General features: G+C 47.2%; 1 protein-coding gene across 1 annotated transcript; it reads right to left on the minus strand.

Moving 5' to 3' along the window:
- Positions 1–6,534: 6,534 nt before the first annotated feature.
- DIO1 (deiodinase, iodothyronine, type I) lies at positions 6,535–20,645 on the minus strand. Its single transcript, XM_012639468.1, has 4 exons — positions 20,217–20,645; positions 12,118–12,261; positions 10,139–10,338; positions 6,535–7,639 (listed from the first exon to the last, which is right to left on the minus strand). The coding sequence occupies exons 1-4, from the start codon at positions 20,551–20,553 to the stop codon at positions 7,571–7,573; spliced, it is 750 nt and encodes a 249-aa protein (XP_012494922.1). The 5' UTR covers positions 20,554–20,645; the 3' UTR covers positions 6,535–7,570.
- Positions 20,646–22,263: the final 1,618 nt, after the last annotated feature.

Below are 22,263 nucleotides of genomic sequence, written 5' to 3' on the forward strand. Positions count from 1 at the left end.
GACCTGAGGTAGGCACCCTGGGTTCTGTGCTTCTGTGGTTCTTGTATCTTACTCCTTTTTTCTGACTATCATTAAAATTCAATTTAAATTTTTCTTCCTTTAATGATATCCCATGCATCCTATGAAAGACGAGGGCAGTCCTGCCTCCTTTCAAGTGTGACTTTCTTGGGCACAGGATTCGATTGATTGAATTGTCCTAGGCTCTTCCACCTTTATAGGGACAGCCCTGCTCATCACTGCTTCACATGTAATTTTCTTATTTATCATGTATATCATGTTTACCATCTCTTTCCCTCACTAGCATGTAAACTCCACAACAGTAGGGTGTTTTGTTGCTTTTGCTCATGATTATATCCTCAAAGCTTAGAATAGTGCCTGGCACACAGATTTTCAATAAATATTTGTTGACTGAATAAATGAACATTGTCCATTTATTTGCATGTGTGTATCTCTTTACACTGTGGAATCCTTGAGGAGCTTTTAATAAAGCTACCCAACAGTATATATACAGTATTTTGGATCACTTACTATTGGCCAATGTCGATTATAGTGCCTTGAATAAAGTTAAACGAATCAATATTTATTTAAAGGGATGGATAAAAAAGTAAAAGTCTAATGACCTTTTAACCATGTAACCAATCAAAGCAAAGGACTTTTACAAAAATGAAAATTATTGTGTTTATCACTCACTTATACAGATTTCTTTGAAAGCTTTGAAGTTGTGAGTCCTGTTTCAGGAATGCCCCTTTGCAGGTGGGCTTCACCTTCTACGTGATGTTCCAACAGCCCTCTGTGACTTCATCCTGATAGTGAGCCTTCTAAAACTGTGGTCCCCAACCCCCACGCCTCACAGTACCAGGACCAGTACCAGTCCATGGCCTGTCAGGAACCGCAGCGGCAGGTGAGCGGCAGGTGAGCCAGCGAAGGTTCATCTGTATTTATAGCTGTTCCCCTTCGCTCGCATCACCGCCCGAGCTCTGCCTCCTCTCAGACCAGCCACAACATTTGATTCTCATAGGAGCGTGAACACTACTGTAAACTGCGCGTGCGAGGGATCTAGGTTGGGTGCTCCCTGTGAGGATCTAATGCCTGATGATCTGAGGGGGAGCTGAGGCAGGATGCTAGCGCTGGGGAGCGGCTGCAGATACAGATTATCATTAGCAGAGAGGTTTGACTGCACGGTAAATGTAACGCGCTTGAATCATCCTGAAACCATCCTCCCACCCCGGTTCGTGGAAAAATTGTCTTCCATGAAACTGGTCCCTAGTGCCAAAAAGGCTGGGGACTGCTGTTCTAAAAGATAGTGTGTGGCAGTGTACAAAGTTTTAAACATGCATATAGTCTTTGACACAGAAATTCTATTTCTAGAAATATATCCTAATGAGATCATTAGATAAGGGACAAATGGACAAAGATTCATAGCAACGCTGTTTATAAAATAAGAAAACCCAGGATGGGCATAGTGGCTCACACCTATAATCCCAGCACTTTGAGAGGCTGAGGCAGGAGGATTGCTTGAGCCCAGGAGTTCGAGACCAACATGGGCAACATATTGAGACCCCATCACTACAGAAAATAAAAATAGCTGGGCATGGTGGCATCGGCCTGTAGTCCCAGCTACTCAGGAGGCCAAGGCAGGAGGATCACTTGAACCGAGGAGTTTGAGGAGTCTGAGCTATGATGACACCATTGCACTCTAGCCCAGATGACAGAATGAGACCCTGTCTCAAAAAAAAAAAAAAAAAAAAGAAAACTGGAAACTACTATGCATACATTAGAAAGTATGACGTATACAGATAGCATATATCATACCTTTTAATGGGATACGAATTATATGTAAATATAGAATGGATACTTCTGGTTAGAGATGGTGAAGTAAAGGGATTTTTTACTCCATCCTCTTTCTCAAAACTCATTATTCACAACAAAAAGAATTAGGAAAGAAAAAATGTCATCATCAAGGAAATAGTTATAACCTCTAACATCAGACTGGGACACATAACTCACTAAGTACTGTGAAATCAGGATTTTGGTGAAGAAAGAAGCTGAGAACTGGCATATGCTCTCCCAAAGCTAGAGACTTTCCTAAACATGTCATAGTTAAGAAAGGCTTATCCAGAAATCCTTTGATTAGATTGAATAGGGCTGCAAGTAGCTTCAAGAGGATGGAGAATATCCCCACAGAGGCTCAAGCTTAATAACAGAACAGCAGGGGAGATGGAGTTGGAGGGGAAACCAGGCAAGACACACCAAGGAGACTGCCAGAGGCAGAGCATGGTGAAGGAAGGCACCTTAGCTCAGGATGCTGTAACAAAATAGTGCAGACTGGGTAGCTTAAACAGCAGACATTTATTTCCTCATAGTTCTGGAGGTTGGAAGTCCAAGATCAGGGTGCCAGCATGGTCAGTTTCTGGTGAGGGCTCCCTTCCTGCTTCGTAGGTAGCTGCCATCCTGCTGAGTACTCACATGGCCTCTTCTTTGTGTGTGTTCATGCAGAGAGACTGAGCTCTCTCGTGTCTCTTCTTAAATGACACTATTTCTATCCTATCAAGGCTCCACCCTTATGACCTCATTTAACCTTAATTACCTCTGTATAGGTCCTATCTCCAAATACAGTGCCATTGAGGGTTAAGGCTTTGACATATGAATTTTGGGGGACGGGGGCACAATCCAGTCCATAGCAGAAGGTGAGAAGGCAACCAAAGCAGACAGAGTGTGACCGAAGGGGATTTCTGTGAGCCCTATGACAAAGGAAGTAATAAACTTAATAAGAGGGTATTTAAGACAACTAATCTAAATGAAAGTTGCAGATTGCCCCAGCTGACTCTTCATCCTATACTGTGTTTCAGCAAATAACAAGTCCCATTAAGGAAGACTAGTAATCAGAAAAGACCCAGAAGGGGACTGCTTTAGGTCAGGTTCTCTAGAAACAGAGCCTAAGATAGGAATTCTTATAAGAGTGATTTGTTGAGGAAGCACTTTGAGGACAAACCTCTAAGGAAGTGAGGGAAGCAGGATAAGGCAGATGGAAAAGTAAGATGTGGCTTCAGCCTGATCCCAGAGGAGCTCTGGAACACGAATGACACTAGAGAAGTATACTGCCCTACCTTGTAGCAAGGGACCAGGACTTTTGTACTCTCAAACCCATCAGTCGTTGGCCATGGGCCACACTCAGGTGGAGGACATAATCTCTTGACCATTTCTGGGTAGGACAGCTCCTGTCATGAGGGCAATTCTCAGGAAAAGGCGCATCTGTGAGCACTTGGCAGCCAACACTTGCAGCAGCTGGCGGATGAGTACAATGGCTCAGTAAAAGGCTTCTGGGCAGAGCACCAACATCTACTAGAGCAGTGATTCTCACAGTATGGTTCCTCATATAGCAGCTTCAGCCTCATCTGAGAACTTGTTAGTAATGCAAATCCCCTCTCTCAGCCCAGGTCCGTTGAATCAGAAACCCTGGGGGTGGAACCCAAGAATTTGTGTTTTAACAAGCCCTCCGGGTGATCTTGTTGCATGCCAAAGTTTGAGAACTACTGTAGTATAGGGGCCTATGGCTAAAACTGTAAAACAAAGGATGCGGTGGGGGGGAACCCAGAAAAATAAGGCAGATAGAGAACATTTGTTGTAAGAGAAATTATGCAAATAATATACCAAGTTGAGACCCACAGTGAGTTATCTCTGAAAAAGACAAAAAGAGCTCAAAGAAGAGACTCAAAGAAAAAGTCTTAAGACAGAAGATGAAAGTGAGTTGGCAGAGCTAAGAAATGAAAGAGAAAAAACTTTTTCAAAGGTGAAAGCCACATAAGAAACAAAGAAATTATGATGATGATCTGAATTGTAGCCCTCCGCATTGATCAGGAAAACTGAAATTGCTCTAGATATTTAAAGCAGAAACGGAAATACTTAGGGGACGTGGTTACAAAATGTTGCATATGCAATGTAATCCCTAGCTGGAGCCCACTAGCCACACTCACTGTTGACCTTTGGAGGCACCATCGCTGGTTCTGACCAAAAGCCGCCCAGCCACCATGGCTGGTGATTCCAAAGCTGCTACCTACGGTGAGTGCAGCCACCCGCAGTCCCCACAGTCAGAAGTGGGAAGCCTGGGCAATAGCGAGACCCTGTCTCTACAAACAATTAAAAAATTAGCTGAGCATGGTGGTGCACACCTGTAGTCCCAGCTACCCAGCAGGCTAAGGCAGGAGGATTGCTTGAGTCCAGGAGTTGGAGGCTGCAGTGAGCTATGATGACACCACTGCACTCCAGCCAGGGCAAGATCCTGTCCCAAAAAAAAAAAAAAAATTGTGGAAAGATGGCTTCTTTCTTCAAACTACCTTGTCCACAAATCTCTGAGGTGAAACACAAGAATATGAAACTCAGCCATGTATCCTTCAGGCTTAAAGACAACAGACTAGCAGTCACAAACATGTAAAACTTCAGGGACTACAGGGTCCATGTGCCCTTGCCAAAACTAGTGGACACTTTCAGTGATCTGATCTGTTTGGCAGATAGGTATCCTGAAATCCTTCCTCAATCAATCACCTCACAATGTTGGATAAAATATTTGAATACAGCTTTTTAAATTAATGAGCTTACCAGAAATAAAATACTTGGTGGCCAGGAACAAATTGAGAGCCCCACTCTAGGGAGGTGAAGAAGCATTAAAGTCCCTGGCCACTCTGGGGGCACCTGCCAATTCCTGGTAGTCAGAGCTTTGGTCTCCTAGGTCTCCTGCCAGGCACAGAGGCAGTGTCTTGGGTCTGCCAGTCCCCACATAAAGCCAAGTACTACAAATGGCATCGCCCTCAGAGAACAAGCAAACTAGGGGGGATCCCTCCCTTCAAACGCAGACAGACATGTGATGACGTATTTCTTTCAAATCAGTTATGTTCTGAATGCAAAGTATACTCCGATCTGGGCGGGACATGTTAACAAGCTTCTTTCACTTACAAGGACTTTACAGTGTTAGCCCAAAAGAGTGGGTTCCTTCCTGGTATCCAGACCCAGAGAGGTCGCCTTCAGAGAGAAAAGCCTCTTCTCCGTCATGAATTAGAATTGAGCCCAAACCTCTTGCACATACTCGTTTCCCACCTTTGCCCACGCAGTTCTCTCCATTCGAAATGCCCATCACCCTTCCCACATTCTCCAGGCCCCATCCCAAACCGGGGAAATACTGAGCATCCTTGAAAACCAAGCCCAAATGCCACCAGCTCCATAAAGCTTTGCCAGACTGACCCAGTTCAGAGGGATTGCTCTCTCTTCTGTGCCCCCTGAGCATTTAGTCTCTACCGCAGCTCTAACATATTCCACCTCGAAATGGTCCTTGTAGTGTATGTCTCATCCCCCATGAGATGAAGCCGCTGCAGGACAGCAACTGTTCCTTGTCCGTGTTTGCATCACCCTGCACCCTGAGGAGAATCAGCTCTCAAATAATGTTTGATGCATTCAATTGAAAATAATTGAATTGAAGGGGTCTGTATTTATCATTCTGAAAACTCCTCAGTTCTAGCTACTCTTATTTGTTGAAAACTGGAGGTTTTCTGTGCATTTATAGACATGAATTGGAGGATCATCTGGGAAGTGACTCAGAAAACTGTTGCCTTGTATGCTGTATCGTTTCGTGGAACTTAGTTCTTAGGAAGGACAGTGCACAGCTGGGTTTCAGTCCCACTGTTCTCACAGTGTCTCATTCTCGCTAAACCTCAGAAACTTGGTCAGTCGCTTTGGCAGGATGGAGGATTTTTATTCAGTGTTCCTACTGTCCTGTCCTTCCATCCCCCAACCCCCAAAAAGGGGGCCCAATGAGGCAGTTGTGGAACAATAATGATGATAATCATAATAATAGCCAGCATTTCTATGGTGTATTCTCCAAGCCAGGCACAGTTCTGAGCACTTTACTCATAAATCCTCTAAGGGGTAGGCACTGTTGATATCCCATTTGATAGTTCAAGATATCAAGGCGGCTTAAGCAAAGTCACACAGGTAGTGGGAACTCTGGCCTTGAAGTTAAAGACTGGATTTGAATCTTGACTTGTTATTTGCTAGTTCTGAGAACTTATGCAAGTTACTTAACTCTCCGAGCCTTGATTTTCTTGTCTTTAAAATGGGGATAATCTCTTTGGGATATAGAGAGATTCAATGAGAAAATATATCCAAAAGTGCCTGTGTCTGGTAGATGATTAATAATAACTATTTTTAAAAGAGGAAAATAATAATATTGACATTGTAACAACTAAAGCAGACTCCAAGACAATGTGTTTTCATCTGGCAAAATGTCTCCAAGTGCATGGGGAATCATGTTATGAAGGTAGTTTAATTCCAATGTGAAAAATTATTGCCCTCCAGCAAGAGTTCACAAGAAAAAACTACATTTGACATGTAAGACATAGAGATTGAGTCCTCTTCCCATCAAATGGGGTCCTTTCAGGTTATGGTATTTTTGCTGATAAGATTACATTGGGCTATAATAAAAGATAAGGGTGACACAAATTGGAAAAGAAAATGTAAAAATCACAGTGAAGCCATCCAAAATATCCTGATATATTTTAATAATTCTGTATTAGCTTGCTGCATCTTACAACATTTTCTTGCAAATCAAGTCACAGCTGTGTGTACTTTAGGCTGTGGCCGTCATAAACAAATATGAAAAGAAGCAGAGTTAAAACAGATGAAAACCAATGCTCATCCATTAGTCTGATGTAATCTAACATAAACGACCATTAGGAGACTTGCAAAGACATCAGAGAAACAGAAATTCAGATATGAGCTTCTGCATAACTGAATGACAGCTTTGCCGGTGCCTGTTGTCTGGTTTGATCAAGGTTGTAATGCTTTTGGGAAGCCAATCTGCCCCTCCAGATGACTCGGTTGCTAAGTAAGGATAGTGGAAGAATCCATGCTACAGAGAGCCACATTTCCAAGATATATACTCAAGATGGTGAAGTGAGTACTCTCCTCTTCTCTGGTAAAATCAGAGATGTGTTACCACAGAAACACACCCATCACCACCATCGATTGGTTTAAATCTTTTGGCAAGGAAAGGATTATTGCCTTCTCCTGTTTCTACTCCCTCCTCTTCCAATTCCTCATCTGTTCCTAACAACTGGAACTCATTTAGTGTCCTAAATGAACAATTCTATAAATGCAAATTTGGTGAAATGAATTCACCTACTTGAAGGGATGCCATATTGAACTATTTGGTGAGAGCAGCTGGAGAGAGAAACCAGGCCTTAGAAGTGCCTGTGGAGCACAACTGCTCCCTCAGCCGAAGACAGTGTGCCATGAACGTGGTCTCCACCATGGGGGCAGTGTGAAGTTATACATTCTTCAACAGCTCACTTGCCTACACAGCTCAAGCGTTACTTCATTTTTTGATTCTAACAATTCGTCCTGATTGGGTGTGGTGACCTACACTCCCTAGCTGGGAGTTGTTTGCCTAGATCAGAAATATCTGAGCTAGTAATTTAGCTGGGAACACTGGTCAAAGGTAAAAAGCCAGTTGGGTTGTGAGTAGAGCCAAGCCTTGAGGAGTCCTCTTGTTGGTCACCTAGAATTGGGGGATCTGTCCAGATTAATTGGCGAGCTTTTCCAGAACAGCACGAACTTCCTCTGGATGGTAGTTCCAAGGGCCGTATTTACCCTGCAAGAGAAATGAATCAGATATTCCCAGATTTTCAACTTGCAAGGAGCATGTAGGTCTGGAGCTTAGTTGCAAGATCTGGGCAAATGACATCTATGTGGGAGTCACCAGTACGGTGAAGTCAATGGCAGATGCAACCGTGAGGTAGAAGGGATCACCCAGGGAGAGGGTGTAGAGTCGTACCAACAATTAACAGGAAGAGTGGACAGGGAAGTAGGAGGAAAGCTAGAGGAGGTGAAGTAACAGAATTTCAGGCAGAGAAAGGAGTCTAGACAGATAAGCTTTTCTTCCCTAATCAGATCCTCAGACTGGCCTGATCTTCTCCAGGCCTCACGTCAAGTTCTACCCATTCTACATTGGAACCACCTCCACCTCTCCAGTCCCACTGCCCTACGTCAGCCTCTTCATCCCCCCTCCTCCGCCCCTGCTCCCTGCAGTCCCTTCTTCACCCAGTAGCCGGTGCACTAAGTACGGAGTTGATCGTGCCTCTGCCCTGCCCACAACCCTTCAGGGGCTCTCCTTTGCCCTGAGATGAAGGCCAAACTCCTTGGTCCAGAATGAGACCCCTATAATCCAAATGCCCTGAATTCTCTATTCACACTCTGCCCTAATAGGCCTCAGTGCCTTTGCCCACTCTCTGCCCTGTATTTGCAGTGGTTCTCATCCACCACGCTCACTGGCTTACTCCTTATCCTGCGAGGCCTAAGCAACTGCTACCTCCTCTGAGAAGCCCGTCCTTCCCCGGAGGTTGGAAAACTTAGTCTGAGAGCCAAATCAGTTCCAATGCCTCGCACTCTTTCTTTACATATTGTCTGTGGCTGCTTTTGTGCTATAAGAGCAGCATTGAGTTGTTGCGACAGGGATTACTTGGCCCACAAAGTTGAAAATATTTGAAAATCTGGTCTTTTACAAAAAAAGCACATCGGCCCCTGCTCTGGAGTCTCCCAGCACTTGGGATATTGTAATACTCTTACGCGGGATGTGAGTCTTCCTTGTCCCCCAGACTGTGAGTACCTTCAAGTAAGGTGTGGGTCATTTTCAATTCATTTTTGTCTTTCCAGTAGTTGCACAGGGCCAAACCCTCTAGGGACTCAGTGCCCAGCTATGGCAATCATGGCATCTTAGAACCATGTCTCAGGAAACAGGAAAGGAAGAAGGACCTGAATTCTTAAACTGTGACCCTTGGCACCCTGGGGATTCATTTGCGAGTTGTTGGTTATTTTGCCTGAATAAGCAGGGCTGGCTTGACCTGTGGGCAGAGGAGCATCCACGTGGTTGGGTTTCATCTGTGCTCCAAGGCTTGAAATCCCTTCAGTAGCTATAAAACTTAGTTTCTCACTCTGGGAGGCTAAGGCGGGCAGATCGTTCTAAGCTCAGGAGTTCGAGGCCAGCCTGAGCAAGAGCGAGACCCCGTCTCTACCAAAAATAGAAAGAAATTAATTGGACAACTAAAAATATATAGAAAAAACCAGGCATGGTGGCGCATGCCTGTAGTCCCAGCTACTCGGGAGGCTGAGGCAGGAGGATCGCTTGAGCCCAGGAGTTTGAGGTTGCCGTGAGCTAGGATGATGCCACGGCACTCTAGCCCAGGCAACACAGTGAGACTCTGTTTCAAAAAAAAAAAAAAAAAAAAATAGAAAGAAATTAATTGGACAGCTAAAAATGTATATAGAAAAAATTAGCCGGGCTGAGGCAGGAGGATCTCTTGAGCCCAGGAGTTTGAGGTTGCTGTGAGCTAGGCTGACGCCACGGCACTCGCTCCAGGCAACAGAGTGAGACTCCGTCTCAAAAAAAAAAAAAAACCACTTAGTTTCTACCCTCTCAAGGGAGGCCCACGGTGTCTAAGGGGTCAGAGGCTGCACCTCCCTCCCCTGGCCAGGCTGGAAGTCTTGAGGGGAAGCAATCCCCCAAAAGGAGGCCCCATTTCTGTCCCACATCCCTGCTTCACCTGTGCAGCTCCGAACAACAGGGCTCACTCTCTTTGGGCCTCCCACACCCCCGCACCCTGCACCCACCCAATCCTGCTCAGGCCTGCCTCAGAGAGGAGCAGCCTCGGACCCTCCCACTGCAGCCCATCCCATGGGGGATTTAGAATTAAAATCTGAGCCTTGGCCAGTGCGACCCTGGGCAAGTCAATTCCCCTCTCTGAGCATTGTTTATAAAATAAGATCAATGTTCTCTCTCACAGCTAAAACCAAACCAGGGCTGGGCCAGTCACCTGGGTTCAAAGGGCAGCCAGGAGGATGCAGCTCCAGTCCAAATACCAGGGACTTTCTTGTGCATTATTTCTTCCCCTGTGAGGTGGGGACCAGCATCCCCATTTTACAGAAGAGGACACTGAAGCTCCAAGAGGTAAAAGGACTCGCCCATGGTCACATGGCTGGTAAATGGCTGGGCAGTGATATGAATCCGGGTCTGCTTGATACAAAACCCCCTCTTTGCCTGTACCCTCCCTGGGCCCCTTTGCCCTCCCTAGGCCACCTATCCCCGGGTCACCACCTTGTAGAGGATCCTGCCCTCCTGGAGTACGTAGAGCCTCTCGGGCAGCGCCGCGTAGAGCTGGCTGCTCTGGTTCTGCATCGTGTCCACCACCACAGGGCACTGGGGGCTCCTGGCCAGCAGCATGTGGGCTGCCCGCAGGCGGTCCTGCAGGTTGCGGTGATTCCTGATGTCCACGTTGTTCTTAAAAGCCCAGCCATCTGCAAGGGAAAGGCCAGGCACCAAGCCCTCAGCATGGCACACACTTCCTGCAGACTACATACCCCTCACTTTTAACTGAGGTTCTCAGATAGAGGAGTTTTGGCCGTGATTTGGCCCGTTTCCTATTGTGGTTGAATGTGCGAGGCCACGTAGGAAGCTAGCCATGCATCTAGAGTTGAAGCCCGGTGCTCCCAACTGCCAGGCCTCTGCTCTCCAACGTGAAACAGCCCAATGAGGCAGCACTTGGAGATCTTTAATGTGTACACGAATCACTTGGGGACCTCATGAAAGCAAGATTCTGATTCAGTCTGTCTAGGGTGGCGCTGAGAGTCTAACTAGCTCCCAGGACGCCAGGACTGCTGGTGCCTGGACCATACTTTGAGAGGCCACTGGGTCTAGACCAGTGGTTCTCAAAGTGTGTGGTCCCCAGACCAGAGGCATCAACATCACCTGGAAGCTTGTTAGTAATGCACATTCTCAGGCCCCACCCTAGACTGACCAGGAGTGGGGCCCAGCACTCTGTGTTTTAACAGCCTTCTAGATGATTCTTAATGCATGCCAAGTTTAAGAGCGACTGCTCTAGAGTTTAAGACTGTTTCCCTCCTAATTTTTCTTCACCACAGTGTTCTTTCCAAAATGCAAATCTGACCATGTCACTCTCCTGCTTAGATCTTTCTTGGTGGCTCCCTGTTGCCCTCAAGATAAATCCCAAACTCCTTGGTGTGGTCTACCAGGCTTTAGTGACCTGGCTTCTGCCCATCTCTCCAGCCTGCCTCCAGCTCTTTGCTCCGGCCAGGTGTGTGAAATATTTGGATCCCTTGACCCACTGGGTGACAACGACAAATGAGATAGCATCTCTCCCATCTTGTGAGAAAATGATACTTGTCCCACTTGGCCACACAAGCCTTCTTGCCTTTTTCAATCTCTATCTTTGAGACTTGGTCCAAACTCATGGGTTCAAGCCCCATGAAGGTCAGGGAGAAGGAGAGGTGTCTGGACGTTTCATAAAGGTCGAGGGACTTAGACTAAGGTGTGCAAGTTTTAAAGAGGGACATTTTTGCTTATTAGAAGGAGGACTTTCTCATGAACAGGACTGTCTAGCAAAGGAACAAGATTTCCTGTGAAGTAAGGAAGGTGGGTGACCACTAGTTAGGGGCTGTAGAAAGGATTTTCACCCCAGGTAAAAGTTGACCTAGAGAAGTGGTTCTCTAAGTGTGGTCCCTGGACCAGTAGTGTCAGCATCACCTGGAACTTGTGAGAAATGCAAATTCTTGGGCACTGTCCCAGATCTACTCAACTCCGGGGTACGGTCCAGCAGTCCGTTTCAACAAGCCCTCCAGGAGCTTCTGTTGCTCACTGAAGCTTGGCAACTACTGACCAAGATGAACCATAATATCCCTTTGAGTCTCGGGATGTCATATAATAGCTATATAGCAGTCATTTCACTTGTGACATTTCAGGTCTAAATTCCTTGTAACAATCTCTCTCCCTTGATTTCCCTATTTATTCATTCAGAATGTTAGAATTCTCTCGTAGCCAGACCCCGTCACTCCAAGTCTTCCACTGTGTGCCCTGGTTGAAAGCACAGACTGGAGTTAGCCAGTGGTGGGTAAACCTAGTGCAAGGACTGGGAGATGGCAGGTGCTCAGTAAATAGTGGCTCTTCCCCCCTCTCCTCCCCCTGCTCCCTCCACTCCCCAACCTTGTGCTGGGGCTTGAGGGAAGGGGAGAGAGAAAAGCGAGGGTGGGAAGAGGTAGAGGCAGAGGATCTCTCTGTACCTGATGGATGTGCTTCTTCAATGTAAATGATGAGAAAATCTGCTATGGAACTAAAGTCTTCAACAAGTCTCTTAAATTGGTCAAATTTGAAAAGAAACGAAGGTCAGGTGCAACTTCCAAAATTCAGCACCAGTGGCCTGTTGCCTAAAACAGAAATAGAAACACCACAAACCAAGGATGTACACACAGCTTTCTTTTGCAAGCACCATTTTCACTCCGGTGTTCAATTCTGTTACTTTTGTTGCACCTCCAGGATGGGTCCTGGGCACCGTGGGGGTCTGAAGCCCAGAGAGCATGACTTAGCAGGGGCTGCAGATGGTTTACTCCTTTCTAAAATGAGAGGTTTTGGTTAGGTGGTCTCAGTGGACCACCTGCAGTTGCTGCATGGTGGTTTAAATACTGTAAAGAAGAGGAGCCCTTTCGGGCAGCTCACAAGGCAGGCTTGCATCCTTTCTCTCCTGCGACGTGATTAGTAACACTGAAAGGCAGGTGATTTTTTTCTGCATTTTATAGATGAAGAAACTGAGGTTTATAGACTTGCTCCAGGTCACACAGCAGGTCAGTGGTGGAGTTAAAATGAACACTCTGGCTTCTGGACTCTCAATTTGGTGCTCTTTCTGTTCATAGCACCTCAGTTTCCTTATCTGCGAGGGGGCATAATAATAATACTTTATAACATTGTTGTAAGATTATTATGAGGCTTAAATAAATACAGTAAGGGCTTACACTGGTACCTGGCCCATAGTAGGTGCTCAATAAATGTAAGCTGTTCTGTTAGCTTTTATCTCCTCCCTGAGCTATGAAGGAGGGAGGCAAGAAGGCAGTTCCACAAGGCAGTGAAGGGTGGAGCAGCATCGGCTGCATAATATGCCGGGCCTGCTGCAAAATGAAAATGCAGGGCTCCTTGTTCAAAACAATGGGGGAAAAGTGCTGTTAAATGTATTAAATATAAAGATGTTTCTTATCTTCTGCGGTCTCTTGACCTGGCATGGTGGTTTTTAGTTGCTGTTTAATGTCATACTCCCCTGGCACAGGGATATTCCCAGGGCGAGTGTAGACCCTCATAGTCCCCCAGCAGCCCCAAGACTCCGTGTACATGTGCATTCCTCTCCCTCCCACCACCTGACCAACGCTCCACGTCCCAGCCTGGAGCACAGAAGTTGAGCCAGACATTTCCCCCCTTCCCACCTGCCCACCACCCCAACCACAGGGTATTGCAACCTCTGCTCGGGGACCTGCTAGGTACCTTAATGGGGGAGGAGGTGGGCAAGAGACTTCTCCTGCCAAGTCACCACCAGTCACTTGCCACATTGCACCATGACACTACCAGCCTGGGATGGAGAAAGCCACCTCCATGCCTTGCCATGAGACACTGGGGGATGCTGACACCTGACCCCCACCTTCCTCATGCCTGTGTTCAGGCCCTCTCCGGAGCCAGAAGGTGGCAGCAGTCACTGGGTGGGAGCAGGAAGAAGGGGCTCCTGGGGATGGAAGAGTGGGCCTTGGAGAACATGTCCCTGGGGGCACAGGGAGGCTGTGGAAGACAGAAGCCTGTGTGAGCCAAGGCTCTAAGTCCTCAGAGCATGCTCCATTGTCCCATAGGGCTTCACTTAAAAAATGTAGAATCAGAGATAAAATTATTAAGAATTTCAAGACATGGCCGGGCGCAGTAGCTCACGCCTGTAATCCTAGCACTCTGGGAGGCCGAGGCGGGCGGATTGTTTGAGCTCAGGAGTTCAAGACCAGACTGAGCAAGAGCGAGATCCCGTCTCTACTAAAAAAAATAGAAAGAAATTAGCTGGACAACTAAAAATATATATAGAAAAAAAAAATTAGCCAGGCATGGTGGCGCATGCCTGTAGTCCCAGCTACTTGGGAGGCTGAGGCAGTAGGATCACTTGAGCCCAGGAGTTTGAGGTTGCTGTGAGCTAGGCTGACGCCACGGCACTCACTCTAGCCAGGGCAACAGAGTGAGACTCTGTCTCAAAAAAAAAAAAAGAATTTCAAGACAGCTACTGCAGAACATTAAAACCCCAAGCATGAGCCCCTTCTGAGTGTGGGACCCAGTGTCATTCACTGGTTGTATGCCCACGAAGCCAGCCCTCGTGGAAGCCTTCTGTAACTCCTCCAGCCTAGATGGAGGGCAATTCTGGGGAGCTGCCAGCACCCTGTGGGTTCTTATGGCCAGAGCTGACGTTGTTGAGCCCTTACCACACATCCATTGGAGCACGACTGGTGCTGCACTGTGACGTGGCCTGTGTGAGCGTCCACATCCCCCCGCTACTCATTGTCCCTTGAAGGGGGGGCCTGTTCCTCATTCATCCCCGCCACTGAGCACACTCTCATCATATCTACAACCATTTATTCAGCGCTCATAATGTGCACAGCTCCCTGCCACGCGCTGGGGATTCTGTAGAGAGCGAGACCAGCAGCTCTCTGCCTGCAGTTTGAGATCTGTTTAATGGGGAGATAGGAAAAAAACAGAAATGCATAAATGAAGTAATTTCAAATGGTGATAAGTGTTACAAAAGAGACTATAAAGGAGCAACCTGCTTTAGACAGGTGGATCAGGGAAGGCCTCTGAGGAGCTGCCATTTAACCTGAGAAATGAAGGACAGGAAAGAGCCAGCCCTGGGCAAAGGGAGAAAAGCATTCCAGGCAAAGGGACTTGATGTACAGAGGCCCCAAGGAGGGATAGAGCTTTGTGTGTTCAGGGCCCCGCAAGACCCCAGGCAGGAACCAGGCGAGGGATCAACAGGAGAGGTGGTTGGAGAGTCAGGAAGGGGCCAGAGCAGGCAGGCTCCCATAAGCCTTGGTGAAGAATTTGGATTTTATTGTATGTACAATGGGATGTCGTGGAGATAAAACAAGGGTGGTGGATATTTGCTACAGCTTTTTTTTTTTTTAATTTTCTTTCTTTTTTCTAGTAGAGAAGGGGTCTCGCTCTTGCTCAGGCTGCTCTCAAACTCCTGACCTTAAGCAATCCTCCCGCCTCAGCCTCCCAGAGTGCTAGGATTACAGGTGTGAGCCACTGTGCCCTGCCTTGTTACAGCTTTTCATTTGTTTGTTTTTTAGAGACTGGGTCTCGCTGTGTTGCCCAGAGTGGAGTGCAGCGGCTATTCACAGGCACAATCATTGCACACTACAGCAGTTTGGGTTGCTGAGCTCCTAACCCTCCTTCCTACGTGGAATTCCCTATTTTGTATTCCACTGATAGGAGTGTGTGCTCAGCCTTGCTCTGTGGGAGACAGAGGGGCCAGGTTTGCTCTCTGCCCCTAGCAGCTGGGCTGATTGTACCCTCCCACATACAGTTTTGATTCTGGAGTCATTGAGATGGTAGACCTCACCCCCAGCCCAGTGGTGGTGCCCCATCAGGTATGGTGATGGGTTCCCATGGCAACCACAATGGCAGCAGGATCCAAGCCCAACTATTGATGCTAAAAGACAGTCCAGACCTAGGGCTTCAGTTGGTATTGATTCCAGGAAGTGCCCAATATCTTTCCAATACATTCCTTTCCGTGTATATGTGTATGTGACCAAGAAAGCCAGAGTGAGTTTCTGTCGCTTACAAGCCAGAACCCCGACTGCTACCATAGGGCTGTGTAATGACCAGGTTTACGCTTGGAGGCCACTCTGGCTGCTGTGTGGAGAAAGGACTGAGAGTGAGCATGGACATGGGGGAGAAGCAGTTGGGGGCATTGGGAGGTCCACATGAGAGGTAACGGGAGCCTGGGCTAGTTGGAGAAGGAGGGTGGGTGGAATTGACAAGGTTTGCTGATAGATGGGCAGTAGAGGGCATCTAAACTTGCTTCTGCTTTATTTAGTTAGTTATACCCTATCCTTGTTCTGCGAAGGATTTGACACAGCTTACATATATAATAAAATATTAAATAGAAATTTTTCAAAAATCATGCCATTCTGGGAGGCATAGAACAGAAGGAAAAAATGGAACACCCACAGGCCTGGAGGTCCCGTGCATTTGTTATAACTGAGCTATATATTTAACTCTGAGTTTCCTGGTGGCCAAGTAAAAGGAGAAACAAAGTTGGTTATATAGTCCTCATTTTTCAGTGTATGAGGGGAAATAGGCCAGTTTTTTCTCTGGACATGCAAAAGCTCTCCTTGTCCTGGGCTCACCCATCCTTTCGTAAGAGGCCTACGCAGGCACTGAGTGGGCCTCCGCCCCGCGGGTTGATTGCACAGTGATTCCTCACCCATGTGACAGGGAGGCCCAGGCCTCAGGAGGGAGGCCCAGAGGTCAGTCATGGCCAGTGGATAGTCATTGGCCTCCAGTGACCCCAGGGAGTCACTCTTTAAATAAGAATCCAAAAGACTTAGGGTCATGACCAGCTCTAAATATCACCTGTCTGAAATTTTGTTTCTAACTGGGAAAAAAATTCAACACTCATTGACTAGGACCCTGGCAGAGACAGAGCCATTTGTTTAATTATTTATGTGTGGTTGGGTACAGTGACTAGTACTGGGACAAAGTTTCAACTTTCGTTCCCTGCTTTCCTAGTAGCAGAGAGAGGAAGGATGGGGGCACAGGGCTGGCACCCTGCCCATGTCCACAGGCCACAGTGCAGAGAACACCGTTTCAAGAATTGGGCAAGGACTGTCAAGCCCAACTCTTTTATATAAATGAGCAAACAGCTCTGTAGTACAGCTGGGCTTGAAGCACCTTTCATGACTCCTAGGCCAACAAATTACCCCACACCCAGCTTTCTCAGCAGAGAAATCCCATTTATAGTTACTAGATAACACTTTGAGAGTATAGTTGGAGACATGTTAGAAGATTTTAAATGGGGCTACAATAAAGCCAGTTTCCTATTAACTCTCAAGTATCCAGAAGATAAATCATCCAGAACTTGCCTTCTGCCACAACATGCCATTAATCAATCGCTCTGTGTGTGTGTGTCCAAGGTATGTATCTTGGACATGTATGTGTGTGTATGTGTGCATGGACGTGCAGAGGTTGGGAGGCAGCTGAGAATTTCCCTGAGCCCCTATTATCTTATCCAATAACGGGAAGTGCACTAGCTGAGGGTCAGAATGTACAAGTTCTAGTCTGGCTCTTCTAGGAACTCCCTGGATGACCCTGAACAAGTTATTTACCTCTCTGAGCCTTTGCATCTGAAAAATGAAGCAGTTGCTTTAGATTACCTGTGAAGTATCTTGTAGGTTTCCCAGTTCTGGCTCTAAAGTGAGTTCAGAGTTTATACCCAAAGCATGTAACAGAGCTTTTTAGTGGCCTGGTAGGTTTCCAAAGCAATTACAGGATGTCTTTCTAATAAGCAGAACTGATCATGTTAAATCCCTGCTTGAAAACCCTTCCAGAACTGCCCAATACCCTCAGGAGAAAGCGTACCCCTGTAGGTAAGACATATAAGGCCCCTCTCCAAGCTCTGGTCCCTGATGATGTCTTCAGCCTCATCTTTCACCCCTTCCTGCCTCTTGTACCTCACTTCTGCCAAACTGAATGATGCTCCTCTGCGTCTCAGACCTCTGCTGCTCCTCCCCTCTGTCCTGCCCTGCTCCCCAAGCTCCTCTTCCTCACCTGTCCCAAGGCTCCACTGCCCCTAGACAGTCAGCTCACCATCCTTTCCTCCAGGATGCCTTCCCTTGGCCAGCTTCCTTGCCCCACCCTGTGAGAGGGTCCCTTCCCCCACGACTCCCTGCTTCCCTCTCTCACCACACTGTCTCTCGCTCTGGGTTATAAGGCTGTCCAGGGCAGAGGCCAGTAGCGTTTATTTCTGTCTCGCCAGTACCTATGATTTCAGGGGACTCTAGGTCAACATCTAGGTGAAAACTCTATTTACAAAATAGAGTTTTCTTTAGCCTCAGTCTCCTCCTCTCACCATCTTTCAGTCTCAGCTGCAGCAGCAGGAAACACAGAAAAATTGAACAGTCGGTAAAATGTAAACCGGCCCACTAAAAGTGGACAGTTACATGACACAAGCAAATTCTGTGAACTGGCGATGAGGCAATTTGGCTTTCAGGGAACTCATCTTCAGGTGATCGACATTCTGCAAACTGGCCTGGTTCTATCACAGTGATTGGCACACAGCAGACACATGGTGAGTTAGCTGTTAGTCTCATTGCTCTTGTTATCAGTAGTAACTTAGTGAATGTTTGTTGAATAAATTCAGGTCATTTGTGCACTGTGATTTAAAATCATAGAAAGAAAGGAAAGAAAGAAAGAGGGAAGGAAGGAAGGGAGGAAAGAGAGAAAGAAAAGGAAAGGAAAGAAAAAAAAAGAAAAAAAAAGAAAAGTCTTGCTTTTCCCTCTGCTTGAAATACTCTTCCCTCTTTCCTTATCAAGCTACAGAAATTTTACTCATTCTTCAAAGCTTAGTTCCAAAGCCACCTCCTCCAGGAAACCTTCCAAAGTCCTGCAGGCAAAAGTCATACTTTTAAAAATTTTTTTCCAAAGACAGAGCCTCACTCTGTGCCTGAGAGTGCAGTGGCATCATCACAGCTCACAGCAACCTCAAACTCATGGGTTCAAGTGATGCTCCTGCCTCAACCTCCCAAGTAGGTGGGACTACAGGCACGTGCCACCATGCCCAGCTAATTTTTCTATTTTTAGTAGAGATGGGGTCTCACTCTTGCTCAGGCTGGTCTTGAACTCCTGAGCTCAAGCAATCCTCTTGCCTCAGCCTCCCAGAGTGCTAGGATTCCAGGCTTGAGCCACCATGCCCAACCAAGTTTGTTTGTTTGTTTGTTTTTTGAGACAGAGTCTCACTGTGTTGCCTGGGCTAGAGTGCCGTGGCATCAGCCTAGCTCACAGCAACCTCAAACTCCTGGGCTCAAGCAATCCTTCTGCCTCAGCCTCCTGAGTAGCTGGGACTATAGGCATGCGCCACCATGCCCGGCTAATTTTTTCTATATATTTTTAGTTGTCCGATTAATTTCTTTCTATTTTTAGTAGAGACGGGGTCTTGCTCTTGCTCAGGCTGGTTTCCAACTCCTGAGCTCAAACAATCCGCCCGCCTCGGCTTCCCAGAGTGCTAGGATTACAGGCGTGAGCCACACCAAGTTTTTTCAAGTTTTTAAGCTTCAGGGCTTCTCAGAGCCTTTCATACGTTCATGTGCACTATAAATTTCCAGGAGGATACACTATGCAGGGTTTCTCAAACTACTTTGACCAGGGACCTCTACATAGTAAAGTGTATCTGTGGGACTTGGGTTCCAAAGAACATGCTTTGAAAAACACTAGATTAACCAACTGCCTCAGGTGCCTTCTCTACCTGCTGTATCCGGCCACTGGGCTAAGCATGTCCCTCTCCTGAGGTGCCCTCTTGGGCAGGGAGATAAGACTGGTGCTTAGGTAGCCAGGTACTGGCTAAGAAGAAGCAGTGTCCAAGTTGGATTGGAAAAGAGGACAAAAGGGAGAGAAGGAAATCCTGGCAGGAAAAGAAGCTATGAGAACAAAAAGAGAAAAGTGAGTGAGAGGTCTTTAAGGTCCCAGAGAGATGGAACTGGTTTTCCTGGGTGGCGGGGAGAGAGAGGAGCGGCAGTGCAACTGAGCAACTACCACGTGCCAGCACAAGGCGTGAATGCAATAGTGGGTTAGCAGGACAGTCCCCAGCTGCACAGAGTTTGCAGGCTAGGGAGGACGGCTAGATGTTAATCAAATACCCCACATAATTACAAACAGTGGCAGGGGTAATAAAGAAAAGTTTAGGATGTTAATCAAGCATGTAAGGGTTGGGTAACCTAGTCTGGGGAGCTGGGGTTGGCTTCTCACAAGAGGTATCATTACTGAGCAGAAGCCTGAAGGGTGAACAGGCGTTACCCAGGCACAGAGGTGGGCAAAGAGCATCCCAGGCAGATCAGACGGCACGGTAAGAGCAGTGTTCGAGGCGTGAAACGCCAGAGAGGATGGTTTGTGATTTGAATGCCTGGGAAGGTGGGGATGCCACTCAGAGAAACAGAATCCACAAGAATTCCTAGTTTCAGGAAACAGGAAGAGGACACCAAGCCCCAACAGGAGCAGCTGGAGTAGTAGAAGAATTCAGGACTTTCCAACACACCTCTCCAGCCCCCTCTACCACCGCTATTTCAAGTACCCCTGAAGCATGTAGCAGCCTCCTGACCTTGCATGAAATCCCAAATGTTGCACGTCTGTCCTGAGAGGCGGACCACCGGGCAGTTCGGGGCAAGACTCCCTTGCTCAGTCATGTCCTCCAGTTGCTGCCAACGGACCTTCAGGACAAACCAGAAATACTGGGTGCTGAAGAAGGTCGGGACCCAGTTGTCATGGCTGAAACGGGGGTTCTTGGCCATCCCAGTCTGCTGGCCCATGGACAGGATGTGCTGCGTGACTCTCTCTGGAAACAGTGTCAGTAGCACTTTGCCCACAGCCACATGCACGGCCACCTGCAAGAGTACCCAGAGCCTCTTCAGCCACAGCCTGGGCCAGGGTAGCCCCATCTCGGCACAGCCAGACCCGGCTCTGAGGCCGATGTGCAGAGAGGCAGCAGCCAGGCAATGCTGGGCGGAGCTGAGCAAAGGTGCAGGGTGGGAGCAGCCAGCGCCGGGCAAGAGGAAGGTGCCAGGACAGAAGGTGCTTGCCTTTCTGTCAATAAAACGGAAAATTCCAAACCAAGTGCACAAAGGTCTGTTCTGGTCATTACCCAATTCAGATTCTTTGCCTTAGCTTTTAAGAGATTCGTGGGTTGGGAGATTCCAGATCTTAAATTCTCCCTCTGATTAATTTTTAAAAACAAATACTTAAAAAGATCACTCTTAAAGAGACCCTGTTAAAGGATCTATTGCAAGTGAATACATTCTAATGTTAATTATTCTTTTAATAATATAAATTGTTCTTTCACTAATGAAAGATGTTTTCCCTACTTGCAGCTTTCAGCTGGGGGTTGAGTATTTCTGGAGGCAGAGCCCTCCCCAGAGGATATGGATCTGGAAGCTCCCAGGGCAGACAAAGAGCTGGAGCCATCTCCAGTGAAATCTGGGGCCTGCACCTCCCCTTAGTTCTGGGACTAGCGTGATAAATAAAATACCCTCTGCTCTCAAGCAGGGCATAGTCTAGTGCAGGGAAGAGACAAGTAAACAGAAAATTACCATCGAGTATATTAAGTACCACGATGGAAGATGTGTGTGGGGTCTGGGAGCTAATTTCAGAGAGGTCAAGAGGATTTCCCCGAGGAAGCGATGTCCGTGCTGAAACCAGAGAGGCAGCAGGCAGTTGGCTAGGCCAAGGGGGGACAGTAATCCCGTGGAAGGAACCACATGGCCAAATGCCTAGAAACCAGAGACAGCATGGCTCACTGGGGACGCTGACAGAAGAATCATAGGCCATCAGAGTTGGGAAGTGTTTTAAAACACTTCAGGGGAACTGAAGCCCAGAGAGGGGAAGTGGCCTGACTAAAGCTGGTTCAGGTATTAAGTAATCTCTAAAGTATTAGTTGACAAAGCTTTAAGTTTACCCCTCCCTGAAGCATTTGCATACCTAATTATTGTGCTGTCTGTGGGTCATAAGGACTCAGAGGGAAGGGCAGGATGACATGAAAGCTGGCTGCCACTTCCAAAAAATGTGTCAGCCTTGGCTATGGTGTCCAGTAGCCTCTACCACATGAACTCTATTTAGGAAGGAAAGACACAGCTCCAACAGATGCTTGCCTTCTGAGCCTGTCACTGCAAATGCCCCGTGTTGTGTCCACACAGCACAGCACCTGCCTCTTCAGGCAATACACCCCTCGCGTGTGCAGGGCTTTTTTGCTATGTGCAAAGCACTCCTACATCCCTGGGATCACTTGGGTTTTTGCTTTTTTACTCGCCTTTATTTTTTAGAGCACTTTTAGGATCATAGCAAAATTCAGCAAAAAGTACAGGGAGTGCCTCCTGGCCCCCTGCTCCTCACTGCCTCCCCCACAATGAACATCCTGCACCGGAGTGGTACACTGTTACAATCGGTGAACCTACCAGGGCACATCGTTATCACCTAAAGTCCATAGTTTACATTAGGATCCATTCTTTTTTCGTTTTTTCCCTTAAACAATAGGAATTTATTGCTCACAGTTCTGGAGACTGGAAGTCCAAGATCAAGGTGTCAGCAGAGTTGGTGTCTAGCGAGGACTTTCTTCTTGGGTTGCCACCTCCTTGCTGTGTCTTCACACTCACATC

Source organism: Propithecus coquereli, unplaced genomic scaffold, assembly GCF_000956105.1.
Source record: "Propithecus coquereli isolate 6110/MARCELLA unplaced genomic scaffold, Pcoq_1.0 Scaffold14, whole genome shotgun sequence".
Taxonomy (NCBI): Eukaryota; Metazoa; Chordata; class Mammalia; order Primates; family Indriidae; genus Propithecus; species Propithecus coquereli.